The sequence below is a fragment of the Rhipicephalus microplus genome, chromosome 5, assembly GCF_043290135.1.
Source record: "Rhipicephalus microplus isolate Deutch F79 chromosome 5, USDA_Rmic, whole genome shotgun sequence".
Taxonomy (NCBI): Eukaryota; Metazoa; Arthropoda; class Arachnida; order Ixodida; family Ixodidae; genus Rhipicephalus; species Rhipicephalus microplus.
In genome coordinates this window covers 147,079,788-147,104,185 of record NC_134704.1, presented here as the reverse complement: position 1 = coordinate 147,104,185, position 24,398 = coordinate 147,079,788, and the positions used below count along the sequence as shown (strand labels likewise).

At 45.5% G+C, this 24,398-nt stretch overlaps 1 protein-coding gene across 2 annotated transcripts in view; it reads right to left on the bottom strand.

Annotated features, from left to right (window-relative positions):
• LOC119173691 (venom metalloproteinase antarease TserMP_A-like) overlaps nt 1-24,398 on the bottom strand; it is a 148,336-nt gene that overhangs the window by 5,074 nt on the left and 118,864 nt on the right. For both annotated transcript variants that reach the window (XM_075894425.1, XM_075894424.1), the window contains one exon: nt 17,006-17,156. In XM_075894425.1, coding sequence (XP_075750540.1) covers nt 17,006-17,156 — 151 coding nt within the window. The remainder of the gene's footprint in view (nt 1-17,005; nt 17,157-24,398) is intronic.

Genomic DNA, 24,398 nt, shown 5'->3' with positions numbered 1-24,398 from the left:
ACGAAATGCGTTGAAGGCGCCCTGAAACACTTTTTCGGGTAACCCTGCAATGAATTCGCTAGAAGAGCTGATGGCCTCACGAATTCAACGCCGCAAAAGTTTCAAGAATCTATCCAGTGCGAGTGAAGTTACAAAGGTTTGTCGCTACAATGGTTTGTCGCATGCTGCTATCGCATTCTCTAGTCCCAACGAAAGCGCTGGAAGCTAAGCCGGGAAGGGTGGCAGGGGCAAAAAAACTACATCACCTGCGCCTTCTGACCTTGAGCACTTTTTTCTTCGAATGCGCGGTTCTCTCACTGTCATCGCGCGCGCACGCGCTGACAAGTAGCGGCCACCTGTGGCGATCTCTGTAACGAGCATTTTCGCTCAAGAACGATTTTTTGCTCACAACCAACGGGGCAGACGCCAACGGCGCAATTTCTGCAACACAAACTTTGTAACGTTCTCGCGTTAATAACTGACTGGAAACTATTTCTCGAACATACTTTACGACCTGGATACATTTATGTCCTGCATCAAAAGAAGCTATTTTCATGCGACAGCGCTTACAGACCTCCCACCAGGCCACTTCAGTGTAGATGCAGACTTTGAGCACCTACGAGAAATTAAAAGACGAACAGAACGTCGCTATCGCTGCACTGGGAGCCTAGAACAGTACAAGAAGATGTGGGCCAGACACGTCTAATCTAACCGACAAATGCAAACGTTAGGTTGGAGAAAATGGCGTGATTTCTGCAATTCACTGACCCCACTTACTTCACTTCCGAAAACTTGGCAATCACTGTTTAAGTAATCAAGCAAAAACCATTAAGGGCTTTGGCCTGATTACTTAGATTCTCCGAAAGAGACGTTGCCAATGAGGTTCGCCCAATTCTGACTGGAACTGGGCAATTGGTTCACAACACTGCTGCACTGCCAAATTCTGTAGAGCGGCGAACCCAAGACGCATATGCTTTATCAGATGCTCAACTGAATAACACAAATTCTCTACTAGAGATGCGTACTGCTCTATCACTCATCTGCGTAAGAATAGTAGCAGGTCGAGACAACGTGTCGTACAGTGTTCTGAAAAATCTAGGCCCCTGTGAATTGCCAGTTCTTCTACGGATATATAACGGCAAGTGGACGAAGGCGTACGTTCCAATGTGTTGGAAGGTTGCGAGAATAATGCCACTGCTGAAGCTCGGTAAATCACCTCTTTCAATTGACTCATTTCGACCAGTCAGACTCACAAGCTGTGTATCTAAAGTCATAGAAAAAATGTTTGACAAAAGGTTACAGTGGTAGATTGAAGCTCTTCTATACCATATCGCTGGCTTTAGACGATGACGATGCACTATGAACTGCGTCTTCGACCTCGTTATATTGGTAGAACATGAGACGAGCTGTGGAAACGTTGCTGTTGTGGCGTTCAACGCTGTCAGCCGCCTTTCTGTGCTTTACAGGCTTACACCAATAGGGGTTCATCATCACATCTTTCAATGGATCGCCAACTTCCTGCATAACAGGCAAATACACATTTCTATCAATAATGGAGACAGCAATCACTTCCACATGAGCAGAGCTATACCCCAAGAAAGCGTTCTAAGCCCGCTTCTTTCCAATGCTGCAATGGCAGGTCTTCCAGAAGTGCTGCCCGAAGCCTCCAACATATCCATGTATGCAGACGACAGATGCATACGGACGTACCACAAATCAGCGGAAGTGATCAAACATTGCCTTCAGCAAGGACTAAACGCAATAATTGATTTCCTGAAAGCGCGAGGCATGCAGACTTATCACGCCAAATGGGTAGTTCTGCCGTTTACGAGAAAGACAGCGACAAGCTTGAAACTTTGTGTGGGTGGCTAAAGAATCGAAATCACACAAAAAATCGTTTTCTTGGTGTTATCTTAGACAGCCAACTCAGATGAAGTGAGTCTATTGATGAACTAGATATTCAAGTGAAGTACACCATAAATATTATACGTCGCATAGCGGGAACAAAATGGGGCGGTATATCAGCGTCTCTACTTCACGTTCATTGTACACTAATCTGACATCATATTGCCTACTCTGAGCCAGTTCTCCACAACATCTCTCAAACGTCTCCACACCGACTTCAGCTCTTACAAGCTCAAAGTTTACGCATATATCTGGGGGTTCCACAGGCAACATCAAGTTCAATGGCACTGGCAGAGGCAAAAGAACCCAATTTTATAGTAATTAAAAATGTGGAGACATGTCGGCACCTCTTTCGTCTTGACACGCAGCATCCTTCACATCGACTCAAATCAAACATCGTCAACCGTGCCGGAGCGCAAATACACCATGTGTACCAACAGTACATTTCCCGGCTTCCTGTGCCGACACGTCACTGGACCTAAACTACCCGCCATGGCTGCTTGAGCTACCAACTATTGAAACGTCAATAGAAGGACTTCGCAACAAACATGAAGTGCCAATCGTTGCCGCACAGCAGTTGGCATCACACCATCTACTTAACAGATACCAAGGCTACGCTCACGTGTACACTAACGGCTCCGTCGCCAAAGACACAGCGACATCAGCATTTATAAATTACGCGAAGAATCTGCATGTTCGTTGGGCCATCTCTCCTCTTCAACAACGTTGGAGCTCGTAGCGATACTGCTAGCCATATTCTTTATTAAACTGTAAATGACACCAAAAAAATTGGCGGTAATTACAGATTCTCTGGCGGCACTCGCATGTGTGGAAAATGCCACTTCAAGACACATTGATGTGCGCATGCTTTACGCTATACTAAAAGAGCCTTCAGAAGCTACAAAGTTGAATCATGAAGTAATGGTTCAGTGGGTTCCCAGTCACTGCGGAGTCAAAGGAAATGAAATGACAGATGAGTTGGCGAAAGCCGCTCATAATTTTACGCAAACGTGCCTCATTCGTATATCTCAATATGATGTAAATAGTATTTTAGAAACAGTGAAACGTGAATTGTGTTTGTGTACCTGCTTGACAGACAAGACAAAGGAATCGATCCTATATGCTGTTTATCCCAATCTTGAATTCCAATTACACCGTGATCTACCAAAGCGTATCGACACATTCATGCATCGCCTAAGATTCGGAAATACTTACACAAAGCATTTCCTACTTTGTATTCAGCGTGCAACATCGTCAGCATATTCATGCGGCCATGACGACGAGGATATCTATGACCCCTTGCTTGACTGTCCGAAACACGACACACACCGAAGGCGGCTCGAACAGGAACTCCACACGTTACATCGTGAGCGGCCGTTTGTGTTAGAAAAAAGTACTAGGCCCATGGTCACCTAAAAAAAACGGCAAAGCAAAGAAGCTGCTGCAACGCCTCTTAGAAGAAACGGAGAATTGTGACCACTTCTGAGCTGACCATAGGTAAAAGTGAACGTGGTTCTGCCCACAGGAGAACATTCGCCCTCACCCATGTCGGACTATAGAGGGTGTCCCTTATAACTTCAACTAAGAATTTGAAAATGGGAAACACTGCTTTGACTAATTGAACCAAACGCGTACCAGTTGCCGTAGCCGTGGCCTAGTCGCTAGGGCTTCCGCCTCGGCTTCAGGAGGTAGGTGGCTCGAATCCTGCCGCCGGCCACCCACCGGTATATTGGGAAAGGCGTCCCCCCGACCCGACGCCCGGTTGTTGACGGGGTGCGTGAACGCCTGGGAGATCATCCGCCAGCAGCCGCGACTGCTGGGCCGTTACATTCGTATTCTAACCCGCTGAGTGGTTATTCTGTCGTCCATGTTTGCCTGTGCCTGCCCCAACGAAAGTCCATGCTTCCGGGGGCTTACGTGGTGTTCTTAGTCCCGCAGATTGCACAAGCCTGTAGGTACTCAGGCAATTTTTTTATTTCTCCCCATGCTAATTAATTATTCTGTTTTATTACCTATTTTTTCTTTATTGGCTGGTAAACCAAAATATGAACACTGATATGTAGAGCACTTTGAGAAAGTACCGACTACTTTGTTTCCTGTACAATGCGTCTCGCGCTTTTAATTTTTCTACGTTGTAAAGGAAGCTGCGAAATTGAAAAAAAAGCCGTGTGCCGGACCGCAAGTGCACTGCCACAGTGCTGCTAAGGCTTTCTATACAACGCGGAAAAAATTACAGCACAAGACTAATCGTACCATAAGCGATTCAGTCGGTGGTTTCTGTTAGTGCTGTACACCTTAATGTTTATATATTGGATTTCCAGCCCATAATAAAAAATGGGTAATTAAGAATTAAATTTATCTGGTATGGGTAGAAAATAAAAGATAGCATTAGTACCTACAGGCTAGGGCGAGTAGTGTGCGCTTGGTTCAATTCGCCTCCTAAGTGTCTTTCACTTTCAAGTTTTTGACTAAAGTTATGTTGCACCCTGTATATATTGTAGTGGGGAAGAGGGAGAGAGACAGTATTTAGTCGCAGAACCTAGAAGACGACTACGACGAAGAGCTGAGCTCGTGACAGTGACTGACGCTCCTTGAACCAGGCAGTTGGCTTTGGTCAATAAACCCCCTTATAATTTGGTGGGGGTGCTGGGTACACAGTCGCAGAGTTCTCTGAAGTCGTCGTCAAAGAAAGGAGGCGCACTCCACCCTTAAACGGGGAACACACAAGGCTACCATCGGTGCTAAAACATAGTTCCTTGATCGATTTGCTTTTGCGTCGATTACCGCCGTTTAAACGAAGTCACGCTTAAAGATGTATACCCTTTGCCGCGCATTGATGATGCCTTGGACTGCATGCTAGGCGCTGAACTCATCGCATCACTAGACCTATGGTTCGGTTATTGGGAGGTACCCAAGGTACCATCAGATCGTCCAAAAACTGCTTTTGTTACGCCCGATGGGCTATACGAATTTAATGTAATGCCCTTCGGCCTTTGTAATGCGCCAGCAACATTCGAAAGAATGATGGATAGCGTCTTGCGTGGGCTAAATTGAAAGACAAGACTGTGTTACTAGAATTATGTCGTTGTTTTTTCCCCTGATTTCGATAGCCACCTTTATCATCTCAGTGAAGTCTTGAGCTGCCTCACGAGCACAGGCCTTCAACTAAACATAAAGAAGTGCCACTTTGGAGCTCGGAATCTCACAATACTTGGCAACGTTGTCTCAAAACATGGCGTCCTCCCAGATTCAAAGAAGCTTCGTGCTGTCGCTAAGTTCCCGAAGCCTACGACCGTGAAAGCGCTTCGCAGCTTTCCCGGACTGTGTTCATACTTTCGCCGCTTTGTGAAGAAATTTGCTTCGATAATCGCACCACTGACACAGCTGATCACTGGCGATGGACACCTCTCTGATTGGTCGCCAGCATGCGATGATGCTTTTGCAACAATACGCGATCTCCTCACTTCCCCACTTATTTTACGCCACCTCGAACCTACTGCTTCAACCGATGCCCATGGATGCCGGTGGCATAGGACTTGGCACTGTTCTCGCTCAACGCAAGCCTGGCTTCTCGGAGTATGTAGTTGCGTATGCCAGTCGCGCCCTAACCAAGGCGGAGCACAAATACTCGGTTTTCGAGAAGGAATGTTTGGCCGTTGTTTGGGCATTGCAAAAATTTCGTCCTTAAATATACGGATGTCCATTTAATGTAGTTACAGATCATTATTCACTCTGTTGGCTCGCTTCATTGAAAGATCCTTCGGGCCGTCTTGTACGTTGGCCGCTACGTTTACAGGAGTTTGATATTCATGTCATTTACCACTCAGGCCACAAGCATGCCGACGCAGATGCTCTATCTCGTTCGCCCCTTTCTTCAGCTGTTGCACCTGTTTCCTTTGCCGGAGCCACCATCGACAGCATCGATAACGCTGACATGCCATCTGAACGACGCAAGGACCCTTGGATAACCTCGCTCATCGACGTTCTTTCCTCGTCTTCGGTGACACCACGCCAGCGTCTACCTCGCGCACTACGTCGGAAAAATTCCCCATTATGCTATACGGGATGTAGTGTTGTACTGTCGCAACTATCAGCCGGATGGTAGGAAATGGCTTCTCGTTATACCTCGCCATTTGTGCTTCAACATGTGCGCGTACTTCCGCGCAGACCCTCAAAATGTGCACGCTGGCGTTTCTTCCCTTCCTGTGCAATTACTAGTGAGCCTCGCTTTTGTTGGCTTGTGTTCTTACTGATTTAATTGACCCACGTAGTAAGTTCGGTTTCTTTCTATTACCTTACCTTGAGATAAGTAATGCGTGCCTGCGTGCCTACCTTATTCAGTTGTAAATACCATGTGGTGCCAGTCCTAATGTTTATAGGAGCGAAGCTCCTTAGTGGTCCCTTCTCTGTTTGTAGCACGCCGCGTTTATGCCGTTTGTTACCCGGCACCTGACTGAGAGTGTTGTATGTATGTAGCGACCTCTAGTTTATAAATTGCTCACTAGATGGTATTTTGTGTATATCTAGCACGGCAGGGCACCAGCACCCAGAATGGCGCAGAGGAAAGAGAAAACAGGTTAAGAAAAAATTGGTCCGTATTAACATGTAACCTGCAAATGTCGTCTAAAGACGATAGTCTTGCGTGTGGAGAGAGTGGACAAAACATTTATTTGATGTTTTGCATAAGAAAATCGGTGAATGGTATTCTGGAGGCACTGCGTTAGAGTGCTCCGAGCGTGCAGCGGAGGCGAACGAATGCATCAAGTCACGTCACACGTGAGACATGAGCGCCATCTGGCAGTTTCTTTGGAAAACGAAGCGCATGGCTCTGAGACGTGTGTGTGCGCCCGTCTCAGAGGTGATAAGCTGTAGAGCGCAAGGCGACAGGTAGGTGCCACCACCGTCGTCTCGTCTTAGCAAAGCGTTGGAAACACTCGCCTTTTCGTGCAAGCGTTGGATGATCAGCGCAGCGTGATAAGCGCTACGGTTCTCAAAGTTACTTATGTATACCTTTTCTAGTAAAAGATGCACGTGCAAAATATACACATGCTGTTAGGGTGCCCCAGACATGCACAATACTTACTTTTAATTTGACAAATGCACACGCATGAACGCTAAATCTTGAGCAACATTGGTGGGCGCTGCAGATGGTGTCAGCCGCTTGAAGTACTCGATGCTGTTAGAAGTGGACAAACAGAAAATTGTACAGACAGACAGACAGACAGACAGACATACAGACGGACAGACAGACCAAATTTTTGCGTCGAAGGTCCCCAAGAAAGACTGTCGTCTTTAAAAAAGGATCAGCCAGCTCAATGTTCAAAAGACCCAGCTTCGGCGAAGTAGTGGTGGGGGTGGGAAAGGACAAAGCAGCCGACGTCAGAGGTGCAGTAACTTCCAGGTGCGGCACAATCTAGAGGAAAAGTCACAGCAAGTGATAATGACCGGGGACTCGAATTTAAATTGATGCGCAGAAGCAATCAAAGGGAGGGCAAGAGGTGACAAAAGGGTTTCAACAGGGATGTTCTTAGGACGTAAGCAGGAGGCAGTCATGAGGCGAGCGAGTGCAATACTCACAACTAATGCTGGTGAATTAAACCACGTAATAATTGCGGGTGGTTCAAACGATGTAATAATTGGAGACTCAGGCAGGACTAGCGACCCCACTAGCAAAAAAATTTGATGACACGCGCGCCATTTCCTCTCGGGTACAGAGAGGGAGTGATATGCACAATACTGGAGGTACCAGTGTGTGACGGCAACGTGCAGAGATCGGTTGTCAACGCAAACAAAGAGATATGGCAGATTAGCCGAGATAAAAGCTTTGAGGTAGGGGAAACAAACAGAGAGGTGCATAAGTAAGGTGGTTTTCAATGAGACATATTTCACTTCGATGGCAGGCTAGGTCATGAGGTGGGTTGGCGACTTGCAGCATGCGCAGTAGCTTTTTTTGTTGGACACGCGGGCTCTTCGCGCTTCGAGATAGCTAGCAACGGGGTAAACCACTAGGGGGACTGTTTGACAGGTGGTATAGGCAGATACGATTCCAAACTCACACCAATATCTAGGACACGTGGAGTCCGGGGCAGAAATCGACCTGCCTCGAGGGCCGAGCCAATTCAGATATAAGATGCAGGGTGGCAGGAATAGGCTAAAGTGTGGAGAAATAGAAGAACAGCTAAGGGATGAGAAACTTATGGTATAGGCGTTTGTTGAAACACACCTTAGGTACACGGAACAATCACTTAAGAATCCGAACTACGCATGGGAATATTGCAACACAACAGAAGGCAACAGAAAGGGGAGTAATATTGGAACATTCATTCATAAAAGTACAGGCTGGCAAAGGGTTGGCAGAAGATGTAGGGATCATTTCTGGCTAAAAGGGAAAGTGGCGGGTTAGATAAAGCTCCTGGGTTTTGTATACTTGTTCGTCAAAATGTCTTTGACGAACTAGGAGAAGAGTGCGAGGCAATTATATTTGGAGATGTGAATGCGTACATAGATGTGGATTGGTATGCTGACCCAACCGATCAAATGTTAATGGATATTTGTGAAAGACTTGATTTATACATTTGCAAAACCACCGAGAAACGCGAAGGGAAAATATCATGAAAAGTGGGAAGGCTGCAGTTGACGATAGATTGCGCAATGATGTCACATAGGATGCATTACCAGCTAAGGGTGATGAACATAGACAAATATGGGTCCAGAAGCTTAGGTAGTGATCACAAATGTGTAAAGCTGAGTTTTGGAAGAGAAATGAAAATGGAAAGTAGGCATTATGAGCGACCACACGGCAATATTTATTCAGAAAGGCAAACAGAAATAGCAACTAAGAAAATTGAGAAAACAAGCAGTGAGGATACGAAAACAGAGTAGACTTACACAAATATACATGGATTGTTTGAGTTAGGGCTTGCTAAAATACGACTCCAATCTACCGAAAAAAAGACACAAAATCAAGAGCTGGCGAGATGATGAAGTTAAGAAGGCCATAGTGGAACGTCAAGAAGCCTCCAGAGATTACAGACATGCTAAAAAGAAGGCTGAACCTGAAGATGATGTCGAAAAAAAAATCTGATAACTTTTTGAGCTGCAGAAGAGAAGCGTCTGATCTATTCTATGAAAGTATTAAAAAAAAGGGGGCCCAATGGATACTGGAAGTATACAAAAAGTATAGATAAGGCAGCTGCAAAGTTTTGGAATCATCTACATTCTCTGAGTAATTAAGCATGAAACAAAGGTTTATAACTACAGATCAAGGTATCAGACTAGAAAAGGATGAGGTAATGTAATATATAAAAACAACAATTACAGAAAACGTTTCAACCAAGACAGCGCTGCATGCACCGTACCAAATGAGAATGGACCAATTAGCGCAGCAGTTCCACTGGGGAAACGAGAGTAGGAAAGGGCAGAGAAAAGGGTTTTTAATAGCACATCAACAGGCCCTGACACCATCCCAATGATGCTTATAAAGAACCTAGGACCAAACTCTAAGCAAACATTGAGAGGCAGTGAGCGAATCATTAATGAATGGTGAAGCCCCCAACGCGTAAAAACTGAGCAGGATGAGCATGATCTCTAAAGTTAAGGAAGCCAAAGCCGATATAAACATTACCGTCCTATAAGAGTGACATTAGTAGTTTACAGCTGGTGATGCAGATAGTAAAGGAAAGACTACAGACATGGGTGGAGAATTAGGGGTGCTGGAAAAACTACAATATGTGTTCCGTAATTGAAGGAGGTTGGAGCGCAATCTGTTTTCATTGATGCAGGGTATTGAAATAGCGGAAAAATAACACAGGCCCCTGTGGCTGGAATTTCTAGATATCAAGGGAGTTTACTATAGCATGATGCAAAAAGACTTGTGGTGAATACTGGACACAATAAATGTCGAAGATGGAATAACTAATCTTCGAAATGATACTTATAACAGTAACAAGGTAGTTATCAAATGGGAAGAACGGGTGTCTTAACCTACGAAAATTCAACGCGGGCTCTGACAGCGGATTCAGGCTTGTTTAAAATTTTGAACCGTTTTTGAACTATAGCGTTCGCTTGTCACTTTTTACATTTATTTAGAAGCGAATCATCTCTTCCTCGGGTTTTGCCCCGTGGCGTCGGCGTCCCCACTGACATAACGCATATGCATCTCCTTTCTTCAACTATGCTCCTCCCTCTTGCCTCGGAACGCCGATGCGTTGAGCCTCTGCTAACCTACGATCGCCTCCCCTCTCCTCTAGGCATTCTTCGCTGAGGCGTTTACACCACCATTGCACCTTCACGTTTACTCTCCCTCTCTCTCCTCTGATACGCTCCCACTCTTTCGCCTCGTAACGCCAACGCAGGCAGCGTCGGCTAGTGAGTTTTTTTTTTTTGCGCTCTGCTCAACCACTCACTGGTCACCCTTTATATATAGGGAATAGATCTTGACCTCTAGGTAGTCCTAGTGCGAGATTCCTCCCGTGCGCTGTTGAAGAATGAAAACTCCAGCGTGCGCGCTAACTAAAAGCGGTCTGCGGTTCTGTCTGCTGAATAGAAGTCTTCTGTCTCTCACTGCCCAGCAGCAGCGGTTGGCATGTTCCCGCACAAAACACCCGTGCGCCACTGCGTGCTTCCTTCTTCCTCAAGTTTCTCCTCTGTGTAACGCCAAGATGAGTGCCAGAAACGCACCACAAGTGTAAGCGTTAGCGCCCACCGCTTCCCATCAACTCATGGTTCCCTTTAGCCGAAGATGGTGTATGTTTTGCCTTATTTGTCTTTTTCCAGCTAATACAGTTATTTCAGTGCTGGTCATGTTCCTCAGTTGCACAATCGTTGTCCACTGAAAGCTCACCAGAGACTTAAGGGAGCGAGAAGGCTCAATCGTTCACCTGAGGTCTAACTCACTGGTCGACACCTGGCATTTCTTAAGTTACCGAACTTGTAAAAAGAAGTCAGGATATGTACGTATACCATTCAACAGTGACGCACTACAGGCTGTATCGGCAAGTAAATCAGAGAACAGACAACTCACTCAGTAAGAAAAACAAGGTTACGCGGCAAAGTTACAGATCGGGGTTTTTCCGAACTTCGTAATTTAGAGAGAGTGGCACCCCACAGTGTTCCGGTCTCAGGGTGAATTTCGTGATGAGGTGACAAATTTGGTCCATATTGTGTGGACATGCCCAAGTCTAAACGATGGTTTCCACACTATTCTGGGAGGCCCTGCTTCCCAGCAAAGACCCTGACGTCAAGTGCGACATAATTAGTGAAGCCCCTTCTGCTGCCGTGTTGCAAGATATTCTGGTCGACGTCTCGGGGCAGCAGGCCATGCTTGACGTAATTGGATGACTTTTAGACACGATAGTCTTTCTTGGGGTACTTCGATGCAAAAACTTTGATCCGTCTGTCTCTCGTTCTGTCTGTATATTTGTCTATTGGTCCACCATAACGATACCCCAAACGGCTAAACCCATCCGCAGCGCCCACTAATATTGCTCAAGTTTCCGCGCTCATGCTTGTGCGATTGTAAATTAATAAGCAGTTATTGCGCATATCTGAGGCATCATTACAACACGGCAATAGTTTGTATGTGTGTCTTAATACTAGAGAACGCATACGAAAGTAATTCTAAGGATCGTAGAGTTTATCACGCTGCGCTGACAATGCAACGCGATGCACAAAAAGGCACGTGTTCGGAATGCTTTGCTGAGACGACATGGTGGTGGCATCTGCCCATCGCTTTGTGTTCTACACCTTATCGCCTCCAAGACGGCCGCATATGCCTTCCTTCATTTTCGAAGATAAATGCCAGATAGCACTCGTGTATAACGTGCCTCGATCTGCTCAGTCGCCTTCACTGCACGGATCAAGACTCTGATTGATTGATTGATTTGTTGGATTTTACGTCCCAAAACCACCATATGATTATGAGAGACGCCGTAGTGGAGGGCTCCGGAAATTTAGACCACCTGGGGTTCTTTAACGTGCACCCAAATCTGAGTACACGGGCCTACAACCTTTCCGCCTCCATCGGAAATGCAGCCGCCACCGCCGGGATCTGATCCCGCGACCTGCGGGTCAGCAGCCGAGTACCTTAACCACTAGACCATCGTGGCGGGGCACGGATCAAGACTCTCTAACGCAGAGCTTCCAGAACACAATTCACCATTTTTTACGCAGAACATAAAATAAACGTTTTATTCACTCTCTCCAGACGCAAAACTGTCGTCTCTCGACGACATTTGTAGTGAAACATAAAGATACGGGGCCAAGGTTTTAAACAGAGCTTCTTTTCTCCACGACTTTGAGTGGCTTAGCTTTGAAGCCAGACATACACTCGTGGAACCAACAAGCAACGCTAGTCATGCGATGGCAAACCTCCATTCTACCGAATGATACGTTATTCGAGAGAATGTTGAAAAATATGTACTTTCATTCATAGTTGCATGTATTTTCGCCACATACAATAACAAAAATGACTTTTTTAAAGTCTCATTGGTACTTCAGTAGTACTTTTTGTTGAATTGGATACCTTTCAAAACGAAAAGACTAAATAAACTTTCTCTTGATCGCTAAAGCCCTGCGTCTTGTTCAGCGGTTATTTTGTGATAACTATTCACTTGTTAGTGACGTAGCATCTCGCAACAGTGGTGGTGGCCAGGCTGCCACAGCGGCACTAGTTAATCAAGAACAAAGTAACGTACCATTGTGTAGTCGAATATGACGATTGTTTAGAACTACCCGCTGCTCTGGGGTCAATACCAGCCTAAAAACTAGATTGCGTGAAAAAAGTGCGTTTTCTTCACATATCAAAATATTTGCAGTATAAGAGACATCTATCGGGATTCATTCCAGGGGAGTCGAAGAGCGCTTGATTGCGTGGAGATGCAGGACCTCGTCTGAACCTATTCGCAAGTACAGTGAGTGGATCTAAATGAGTACTATTAGACGCGCACCTAATAAGGAAAATATTTTATTGAAACCCAAAAATAGTCACGTTATCTGCATGCGTGACTTCTTTTTCAAAGTATCTGCGTTATTTTGCTTCCACGTCAGTCTGTATACAATATACTTGTAATGAAATTTGGACTTAAGTCTTCCTATTGTTCTTTAAATATTAGTGTCTTTTGAAATGCGTAATTAAGTTCCTTAAAAAATCAACCATTACTTTGACTTAGTTTGCATACCGTGTGTGGATTTCACCATTTTTCCCATGTGGTCAATGGTTTGGCCCACGGTTCGTAGTGAGGAGGCGGTGCATTGTGTACACACGCTGGCCATTCTTGCTGGTTGCGGCTGAAGAGGTACTCAATCTTGTAATAAAATTCTACGTTTTTGTGGAGTCGTCCACATATTGTACGACCCTGCTACTATGCCTCGGATTAGAGTCTGTATTGACATACAGCTATGATAGACAACGAACCATTGACTAGCAAACTTTCCTAGTTATTTTTCCTAAACATGCATAGGGGTGCTATTAGCTATACGTTGTAGTGATGACAGCAGCTTCACCACTTATCACGGCGGTGTGAATGTATAAGGATGTCTCTGGAAGTCTCAAAGATCCCGAAGAGATACGGGATAACTTCACTCATCTTCTCTTCCCAATATGTTATAAGCAGCACCGCAGTGCAAGTGCCGAGTGCCAGCGTTTCACAGATTAGCCGCAATGAATGACTTGCTGGCATCACAGGCAACATGGCAACGTGACTCGCCTGAAGCATACCAAAATTTCTCAAAACTGTTCCTTACTGGACAGACAGGGAGGGACACTTTGACTAGACTCCTCTGCCTGTTTGTGTTCGAAAGGAGATGCAGAAATGAAAATGAGGAGATGAATTCCTCCCCAAAGCAGTGTGCTTTACGTCTGCTTCTCTCCATCAGTGAAAATGAGGAGTAGACACTATAGTTTATGACCCTGGTGACGCCGGCGCGAAGATAGTGCACTCTGTCGTTTCTGTGTCCAAATTTGCTCTTATCGGGGAGAGCAGAAATGGTATCAAGTGCTTCTCGGCATCATCAGGCGCACAGAATCTACCCTAAATGACGCCTCCATCCATCACTTCGTGCTTCAAGAGTGTGTTTTACACCACCGCGATTTTCACTCTGACCAGCCTGGCTTTCTCGCTGTTGTGAGTAAGCAGTGGCAGATTGTCCTCCCTGAATTTCTCTATGCACCCACAGCTGCACATATTTGACGTATCTCGTATGCACGATCACGCACCACTCCATTTCTTTTAACTAGGCCTTGCTCGGTCTTGACGCTGATACGTCACCACGTATCAGTTGTGTAAACGTCGTAAACCACCATCGCTACCACACGCTAGCCATTTTCATCCAAGTGACATCATCGCAGATCCTTTCTACCATGTTGGAAGAGACCTGCTTGGTCCTCTTCCTGCATTTTTTTACCAAAGTTGCTTACTTTCTGTTACGGGACGTTATGTTGGTTCTCGGTGGCTTAAAATAACTGCTCACACACTGCGGTCATACGTTTATCCTCCAAGTCATCACTGACATCCTGCGTGCCTCTTCCACGCAACACAAACTGACCAATGCTAACCACCCCCTAAGCGAAGGCATTACGGAACGCTTCAACAGTACTATTACAATTGATTTATTGATTTGTATGGTTTAACGTCCCAAAAGCACCATATGATTATGAGAGACGCTGTAGTGGAGGGCTCCGGAAATTTTGACGACCTGGGGCTCTTTAACGTACACACAAATCTGAGTACACAGGCCTACAAGCCTACAACATTTTCGCTTCCATTAGAAATGCAGCCACCACAACCGCATTTGATCCCGCGATCTGTGGGTCAGCAGCCGAATACCTTATCCTCTAGACCACCATGGCGGGGCAACAGTACTATCATGGATATGCTTGCTATGTACGTGCCACTAGCTTTCCGTGACTAAGATCTTGCCCTACCCTCGGCAACTTTCGCATATAATGTATCGCAACACGATGCATTTGGCTTTTCACCATTCAACATATTTTAGGAAATAGGCAGCCGACTTTATCACAGGCCACAATCTTCTCAGCCATACATCGTCTACCAGCGAGTATGCCGACGACGCGCTCGCACAAGCTGATGATGCCCGTTTGTGCTTGACTGACAAGGATGCTGACGGTCTAATGTCGTCACTATGATTCGTCACATCTAGACGTACATTTCACTCATTGAGACGCAAAATGGCATCGAACATTGGCATTGCCACCCTAATTAGATTACGTGCACTGTAAGTAAAACGTGTGAACACGTCTAAGTAACTAGTAGAGCATATGGAGGGAAATAATCTATTTTAGGCTGAATTTCATCGGGTGTGTCAGAGCTTCTCGGCCATCAGTCAGTCATTTGTAAAAGTGCACTGCGTTGCAAAGGCCAATAAACCAAAAGAACAAATCGGCTTGACATTCCTAGATTTTTCAAAACCATTTCATAAAGTCCACCACAAAAACTTACTGGGAAGCTTTGCACAGTTGCCGTGAATGTTCGTAAATAGATTGAATCGTACCTCAGTAATAGAATTCAATTCGTTAAAGTAGTCGGTGAACCTTCGTCTACATTACAAGGAAGATTGTGGGGTCATGAAGGTCTTATTTTAAAACCCCTTTTGTTTTTACGATGCGTGCATGATAATGGAAATCGTAGAAGTCATAGTGCTAAAGTGAGGTAGTTTGTCGATGACTTTTCCCTGTATTGTGTAAAAAATATCAGTGATCGAGTTTTGCTTGATAATTCCTGCGAATATTTTTATTTGTGCTCTCACGGAAACCTAAATATATTGTCGAGAAGCTCTGTTGTAACGATTTTAAGTAAGAACACTCTCCGAAAGTTTAATTACAGTGTCGATAGTAAAAAAATCAAGCACACGCAAGAACCTACATATCTTGACATGACCATCACAGACAGGCTCAAGTGGCAGCAAGATTCATATTTACTCATCTTATCGATGACCGCAGTCCGAAACAGCCCTTATAAAAAGGGCTTGACTACAAACGCATAATGTCAGAAGGAAAACTGCCCGTCTGGCATACAATTATCAGCTGTTAGTAAATTCAATTTACACATCTCATCATAACTGCTTCTTGCCTAAAAGAAATTCTCGTCGCACCACTGACTGTCATGCATTTGGCCATATAACTGACGAGTTGGTAAGTATAAATAGTTATTTCGCTTTTTTCATGCAAACTGAATAGAATGACTTTCGTCTGTAAGTTTTCAGTCGCGTTGACATCTTTGCTTTTCAACAAAAGCTGGAATTCTATTTTCACTGAGCTCATTTTTCATGAGTTATTGGTTACTGTTCTGTGCGTGTGTTCATTTTCTTCCTGTGGAGTTTTGTATTTAGCAGTAACAGATTCACTTGATTGTATTCGCAAATCTCACCCTCTTAGAACCTGTATTTGCTTACAGTAATCATAATAATTATATGATATACATTTCGTCCCAGGTACCTTTGTACGACCCTGGTACTCTCATCGTCGGGCGGGGTCCTATCTGAAGAAAACTTTTGTCTTGTTACACGGGGCCTTACCAGGCACTTCGTGAAGTAACACCTGCTACCTACGAGATTAGTTCCACATGCACCTCGTCATCCAATCCGTCCAGTGATGTTCCATCACACGACGAAAATTCTACAACACTCCATGTGAAGACGACCTTTGTGGCTAGGAATAGTGCTTCCGCTACAGCGGGTGATGTTGACGCGCCAGTGGCATCACAGCCAAACCGAAGAAGAAAAAGGCGACACAGGATATACTGGCGCGAGCTGATCGTATCGGCAGCGCTGCTCGCTTAAGAAGTTGTAAATACATGCACCTTTGAGTCTGTACTTTCCCCGTAACAATATTATACCTTCTCACTTAAGCTGCCTTACGCCTATCAAATATCTTCAAAACATCTACAAATTGTCTGAAATCTGTCGGGTTCCAGGCTTTTACTCTTTAAGGTTCGTTAATCATGTTTTTTTTTTGCTCGTGGGAGAGCATCCCCGTGCCTAGTCTAACATCGGCACGTCCGTTGTCTTATGTCCACTCCACAATGATACTTTCGAGATCTGAGCGCCAACGCTAAACTGATACTCTTCGGTTAAGGCCGACAACTTATGCTTTTAATTTTCTCACCTTTTCCACGTAGACACTTTTCGATTCTTTAGTGTTTCCCACTTTTTTTCTGCAGTAATATTTTTTACGTATAGTCTCTCCAGGAAACTTCCTTTGGTTTCTCATGTAGTTTTGCGAGTTCAGAACTTTAACGCAATCGTTAGACAGACTCCTGCAAGAATAAATGTAGCCATTGTACTTCACGCAGAAAGTTAATAGTGCAAGACGATGCCAACAATACGTCGTAATTCAATCACTGTAGGTATTTACCACTATAACAAATTATGGTAGCCCGGAAGAATCGAAGTAAATAGTGACAGCGAATCACTACAAAATGATAGAGAAAATTTCAATACGCGCACACTCTGCTAAAGCACATGAATCATTAAAAATACGAGAGATTGGCTGATAGTAGAGTAACCAGTAGGTGTCATATATTTGTAACTGTTCTGTTCATTTTAGCTATTGTAACACCAGAACAAAATTCGCCATTCTGGAGCAGAATCTCACTGGCTCTCCAACATGGATACACCAATTTACCCTCAGCTCTCAGTCGCCAGCGGCTGCGAAGAAACTTACCACGGCAGCGGTCAGATTTGCGGCGCAGAAGGTGGCGCTAAGAGTCTCTGAATACGGACAGGCCGCATTTGTAACCTGAACATGAAAACGTTTTCCACTAGAACTTTATTTATCGAGGCAAGTCTAGCTGTGCTATTCAAGAAACTAGACGGTGTTATAATGATGTTATTGGGCTTTGTGAGGCTGATTAGGAAGACAGTTGAGACCTTCATAGCGCTACAGCAAGGGCACGTCTTTTGCTCATGTGGCTTTGCTGACGGAAGAGAACTGAGGTGGGGGGGGGGGGGGCTCCTTGTCTGCAGAAATATAGCTGGTAACATAGAGGAATACTGTACTAATACTAAAAAGGCTAGAATGCATCGTCATTAACCTATGAAGAGATACGAAATGAATGTAGTACAAACGGACGCGTCCATATCCAGCCATGATGACGTATCAACTGTTGAAAGCTTCTATGAACACATAGATTCAGCAATGAGTAAGGTAAAAACAGAGCATACTATACTGATGGTGACTTCAGTGCCAAGGTAGGGAAGACGCACGTGAGGGAGCACGGGTTAACGCATCGGTACTAGACAATCCAGAGTGGGTCCATTGTAGAATTCAACGAACTCATTAATTTACGGCTCTTGAATATCTTCTACTGAAAACAAGTGAACCTTAAGTGGACATGGAGAAGCCCTAATGGCGAAAGTAAGAGCGAAATAGCCTTGACATTGAGTGCACACCTAGGCATCGTGCAGGTTGTTGCAGTGCTTTGCAAAGTACGATGCCGTGGCCATAGAATGGTAAGAAGGGATGGCAGAAACTGATACGCAAGAAGTAAATCAGTGAGCAAGCACTGACAAGAAAAGTACAGAAGTTGAGAACTTCGCTTCAAAATAGACACTTAGCCCTTATCAAGAAAACCGGGCGTTAGTGTTGACACAATGATTAAAAAGCTGACGAGTATCACCAAGGAGTGGGCAGTAGAAATTGGAAGTATGGTAGTTAGACAGCGCACTACCAATGTGTCTCTGGAGATGAAGAACCTTATTAACAAACGTCAAAAATGCATTCAAACACATTAGGTAAAATAAAGCTAGCAGAGCTTTGAAAGTTTATTATTAGGCGTAAGTATTCTAATCTAAGAACTTTGGGTACGGAAACACCAGATGTATAGACTAAGGGTCTAGGAAAGCAACGTAACCTCCACTATGAATAGTATTCTTCGAGTAGCGGAGGATCTTTTACAAAGCTTTGTACAGTAGCCAAGACAACCACGACCATAAAGCAAGATATACAAGTACCCCGGATGACATCTCACTAGTAATGACAGAAGTTAGGAAAGGATTGGGGGGAATGAGGACAGGCAAAGCTTCTGGTGAGGATCAACTAACATCACATCTGCTGAAAGATGGTGGACATATTGTATTAGAAAAAAAAAAACTAGCCACTCTGTTCACAAAGTGTCTCCTGGCGCGGAGTGTACCAAACTATTGGAAGAATGCTAAAATCATCTCAATTCATAATAAAGGGGACGACAAGAACTTGAAGAATTACAGGCCTATCGGCTTGCTCTTTGTCGTATACAAACTTAGGTAATTGCTAACAGGCGTAAAACAATACTAGCATTTAATCAACCAGAGGGTTAAACAAAAATTTCGTGCAGGCTACTACACAATTACGCACATTTATTCTATCAATCAGGTGATAGAAAAATACTCAGACTGCACTAAATCGCTATGCATGGTCTTCATAGATTACGAGAAGGCATTTCAATGAGTAGACACTTCAGCCGCCATGCAAACACTGCTAAGCCAGGGTGCAGATAAAGCATATATAAGCATCCTAAAAGGAATATACAGCAAATCAACTGCCACCATAGTGCTCCATAAAGAAAGCGGCGCAATAAAAATAAAGAAGTGTGTAAGACAAGGGACTCCAATCTCCGAGATGCTATCTACCGCATGCATACAGGAGATTTTCAATGGTCTGGAATGGGAAGAGTTAGGCTACGAAATAATAGAGAATACCTTAGTAACCTGCACTTCGGCGATAACATTACATTCCTGAATATCTCAGGGGACGAATCGCGATTAATGTTTATTGAGTTGGACAGGGCAAACATAAATGTAGGTTCCAAAATTATTTGGCAGGAAACGAAAGTAATGTGCATCAACCTCAAGAAAGAACGTGCTTAGAAATAGGCAGCAGTACACTTGAAGTTGTAAAAGAGTTCTTTCATTTTGGGACATGTAGTAACCATGGAGTCGAAACTCGAGATTGAAGCAACTGGAAGAGAAAGAATGGGGTGGAGCACATTCAGTAAGCATTCTCAAATTAGGAATTGTAGATTGCCTCTCTCTCTCAAGAGAGAGAGAGAGAGAGAGAGGTATATAACAGTGCATCTCCATCATTCTTACCTAAGAAGCAGAAAGCGGTACAATTACAAAGATGGTTCAACTTATGTCGAAGATGGCACAGCGAGCAATGGAAAGTGATAGGCGGTGTATTAAGGGACAAGAACAGAGGAGAGTATATTAGGGGAGGAATCATGGTCATGGGCAGGGCACGTAGCGCGAAGGAATGTAACCGCATGTCATTAAGAATCACAGAAAGGATTCCAAGAGAAGACAAGCGTTAATGGAAGATAGAAAATGGCGGGGGGGGGGCAGATGACATTAGGAAGTTTGCGGATATAAAGTGGCAGCAAACACACGACCAAGTTAACCAGTGGAACATAAGAGAGGCCTTTGTCCTGCAGTGTGCGTAGTCAGGCTGACGGTGATGATGATAATGATAATGATGATGATGAAGATAATGACTATTTGTACCTGTAGGAATTATTAATAGTCATCATTGTAATGCGTTTAGCGGTTTCGATCATGTAGAAAAAGGCATGACAAATTTCTCAGCCTTCAACTGCGCTGTCTGTGTGGAGTCATTGCAAATGCGGCGAGAAACTCCACTACACCTCTACTATTCCATTCACGTGAAAGTAGATCTCGTGTGGTTTTGTGTTTATAGTAAACAGTTATTATTGGAATTCTGGCCAAGCAGTGTAAACCATGGGTGGCAAGGGTAGCTTGCATTCAACATAAGTCTTCCTTGCCATACTTATTCATTCATCCACTGACGCGGCCTCTTAAATGTTTGGTGATTAAGGTATACTTTATACAGAACTGCGATGTGGACAATAAATATGTAACTTACATAAATGCGAAGCCTTTGCATACTACAAGAAGTTTTGACATTCATCTTCATATATATTATTATGAGACAATGTCCAACAAAAGCGGTTAGATAGGCGCGAAGAAAGGCGACGTAATTTTGGTGTAGAGCACAGCACTCGTTCTCCATCTTGGCTTGCGCGTTGGTGCTGTGTAAATATATTTTCAAGCGCCTAGTTTTGCGTGTACCTTCACGTAACATTTTGGTGGAAGGTGCTGGGTTACAACGCACGACGGAGTTACGAAGCGGATGCCTAGTCGCCGCTTTCGACATGTCCACCAGCAGCAACACTTCGTCAATAGCCGCGCGCAATGCATCAATGGCACCAACCTCACCTGTTTTTCTCGTGGCCGCTCCACCCCGCGATCCCGGCAACTTTTCGGGAACGGAAGGCGAAGACGTGGATGAGTGGTTAAAACTCTACGAGCTCGTCAGCGAAAAGCACAGCTGAGACCCAACGTTGATGCTGGCAAACATCATCTTTTATATGCAAGGAACGGCCAAGGCATGGTTTAATAACAATGTGGACGCGATCACGAGCTGGGACGTATGCATGACCAAGTTACGCGAGTTGTTTTGTCAATCTACCAGCTGCAAGCAGGCCGCTAGGAAAGAACTTGGCACACGTGTTCAGACGTCCACGGAGTCCTACCTGGCGTATATACAAGATGTGCTGACCCTTTGCCGTAAAATTGGCCGAATCATGGCTGAAGCAGACAAGGTAGCGCACGTGCTCAAGGGCATCGCAGACGATGCATTTAACCTCCTTGTGTGCAGAGGCTGTTCTACCGGCCAAGATGTTATCTCGGAGTGCCAACGCTTTCAAGAGGATAAAAGCCGTCGCATTGCCCACCAATTTACGCGCCTTCCCAACACTGCTGCGGTGTCAACTTGCGAGGATCTTCGTATAGCGACCCAGCCCAATTCACACTCCGGTGACATCACGAGAATCGTACGCCGTGAAATCGAGGCCATATCACCCGCACCCTTGAGAGCACTAGCACCGAGTGATCCTCATTCGACCATTTGGCTAATAAAGACGGTTGTTCGCCAAGAACTAGCCAACGCGGGTATTCACGCGGTCTAATCTGTGCACCGTCCCGACACTGTCAGTTCGTCTACCTCCAGCCACCCACAGCATTATCGCCGCCCTGCTCCACGTAACCGTGACCCAAATGCGTGGGGGACGCCTGACGACAGGCCGATATGCTTTCGATGTGAACGAGTGGGACACATTTCCCGCCATTGCCGAAGCACGTGGACCTCACCGTATCGGGCAAACTCAAGCTTCTCCAACCTCCACTCACCAGCCCATCTCTATGCCCAGGAACTACCACGGCGTGACGGTTCAGCTAATTACGACCCGACCACTACGACCACTGCCCAGTACAGTCGCTCACCTTCACCTCGACGTAGAGTTTCCAGGTCTCCGCCCGCCACCCCGTTCCCCGTCTCCATCCTCTTCCGGCGGTTTTCTTCGGAAAACTAACGGCTGCGGCTCCTGGAGGTGACGCTGCTGATACGACTTGCTCTCCAATTCCTCTGTTGACGCTGCCGATCAATCAGAACCTGATTGACGTTGAAGTGGACGGTTTTTCTGTTAAAGCCTTGGTGGACACTGGCGCCCATGTTTCTGTGATGAGCTTGCACATTCCTGACCGCTTAAAGAAAGTCCTCACTCCAGCCCCTTCACACAGTGTTCGTGTTGCTGATGGTGATATGGCTTCTGTTATTGGCGTCTGTACTGCACGCGTCACTGTCGCGGGCCGTCAAACTTCATTTCTCTTCACTGTTCTCTCTCACAGCACCAATGATGGAATCCTCGGTCTTGAATTTTTGTCCACTCATTCCGTCCTCATCGACTGCTCAGCTGGTACTGTGCAACTTGACCTACCATGTCCGATTGATCCGCCCAGTCCACCCCAAGCTCGTATGTGCTCTGCTGAGCATGTCCGTTTGTAACCGCAAACTGTGACCTGCATCACCGTAATGCCCTCACCACTTGTATCCGATGGTGACTATGTGCTCGCGCCCATTACATCCATTCTTTTGACTGACAGTGTTACCTTACCACACACTGTTATTCAGCTACGTGCAAACCGCGCCTTGATTCCTGTGCTCAAATTTGCTCTGTGTCCACAAGTGCTCCCGCGTGAAATTGCCCTCGCCACGCTGACTCCCTCTGACGAATGCGTCTTCTCAGCTCTGTCTTCGAACGATGCTGGACTCTGTAGCTACACGCATGCTCGATCTTCGCAAGCAAGCCCGTTTGCTGACGTTAAAAAAATGATCGCGTCAGACCTTTTGCCGCATCAAGCTGACGCACTCCTTCACGTCCTTGAGTCATACTGGGACGTATTTGACTTTTGTGATCGTCCACTAGGTCAAACCACTGCTGTAAAGCACCGCATTGACACCGGCGATGCCTCCCCTGTCCATCGACGGCCATTCCGCGTAACTCCAACCGAGCGTTACATAATTCAAGCAGAATAGACAAAATGCTCGCCAGAGACATAATTGAGCCATCATGTAGTCCATGGGCTTCCCCTGTAGTTCTTGTCAAAAAGAAGGACAACGCTTGGCGATTCTGTGTTGACTACCGACATCGTAACAAGATTACTAAAAAGGACGTCTACCCGCTACCGCGCATAGACGATGCCCTGGATTGTCTTCACGACGCTAAGTATTTTTCGTCCATTGATTTAACATCAAGGTACTGGCAGATTGCTGTCGACGACATGGACCACAAAAATACTGCTTTTGTCACGCCCGATGTTCCTTACCAGTTTAAGGTCATGCCCTTCGGGTTATGCAACGCTCCGGCCACCTTCGAGCAGATGATAGACTCTCTTTTGCGCGGGTTCAAATGATCAATTTGTCTATGTTACCTTGACGACGTTATCGTCTTTTCTCCAACCTTTGATACCCGCCTCGACCGCCTATATCCAATACTGGCTGTTTTTCGTAATGCTGGTCTCAAATTGGACTCGTCAAAGTGCCACTTCGGACGCCAGCAACTAACCATGTTGGGCCACGTTCGACTCCTCTGGTGTACGCGCGCATCCCGATAAAGTGCGAGCCGTGTGGAACTTCCCCATTCCGACCTGCACCAAGGAAGTCCGCAGCTTTCTCGGCCTGTGCTCGTACTTTCGACGTTTTGTGAACAACTATGCAGAAGTGGCCCGTCCTCTCATAAACGTACTGAGAAAAGATGTCTCATTGACATGGGGTGCTGCGCAGGCTACGGCATTCTCCACAATTATTGCATTGCTAACAGAACCACCTGCTCTGGCACATTTTGACAATGCCACCCCTACAGAAGTCCGCACCGATGCCAGTGGCCACGAAATTGGTGATGTCTTGGTCCAGCATCAAAGTGGCTGCGCCCGTGTTATCGCCTATGCCAGCCATTTCCTCTCGCAGGCGAAAAGGAATTACTCAATCACCGAAAGGGAATGCCTTGGTCTCGTTTGGGCAGTAGCAAAATTTTGGCTTTATTCACACGGTCGACATTTTACCGTCACAACCGATCACCACGCACTTTGCTAGCTCACATCCTTGAAGGACCCCACTGGGCGCCTTGGTCGATGGGCATTACGACTCCAAAAGTATAAATACTCGA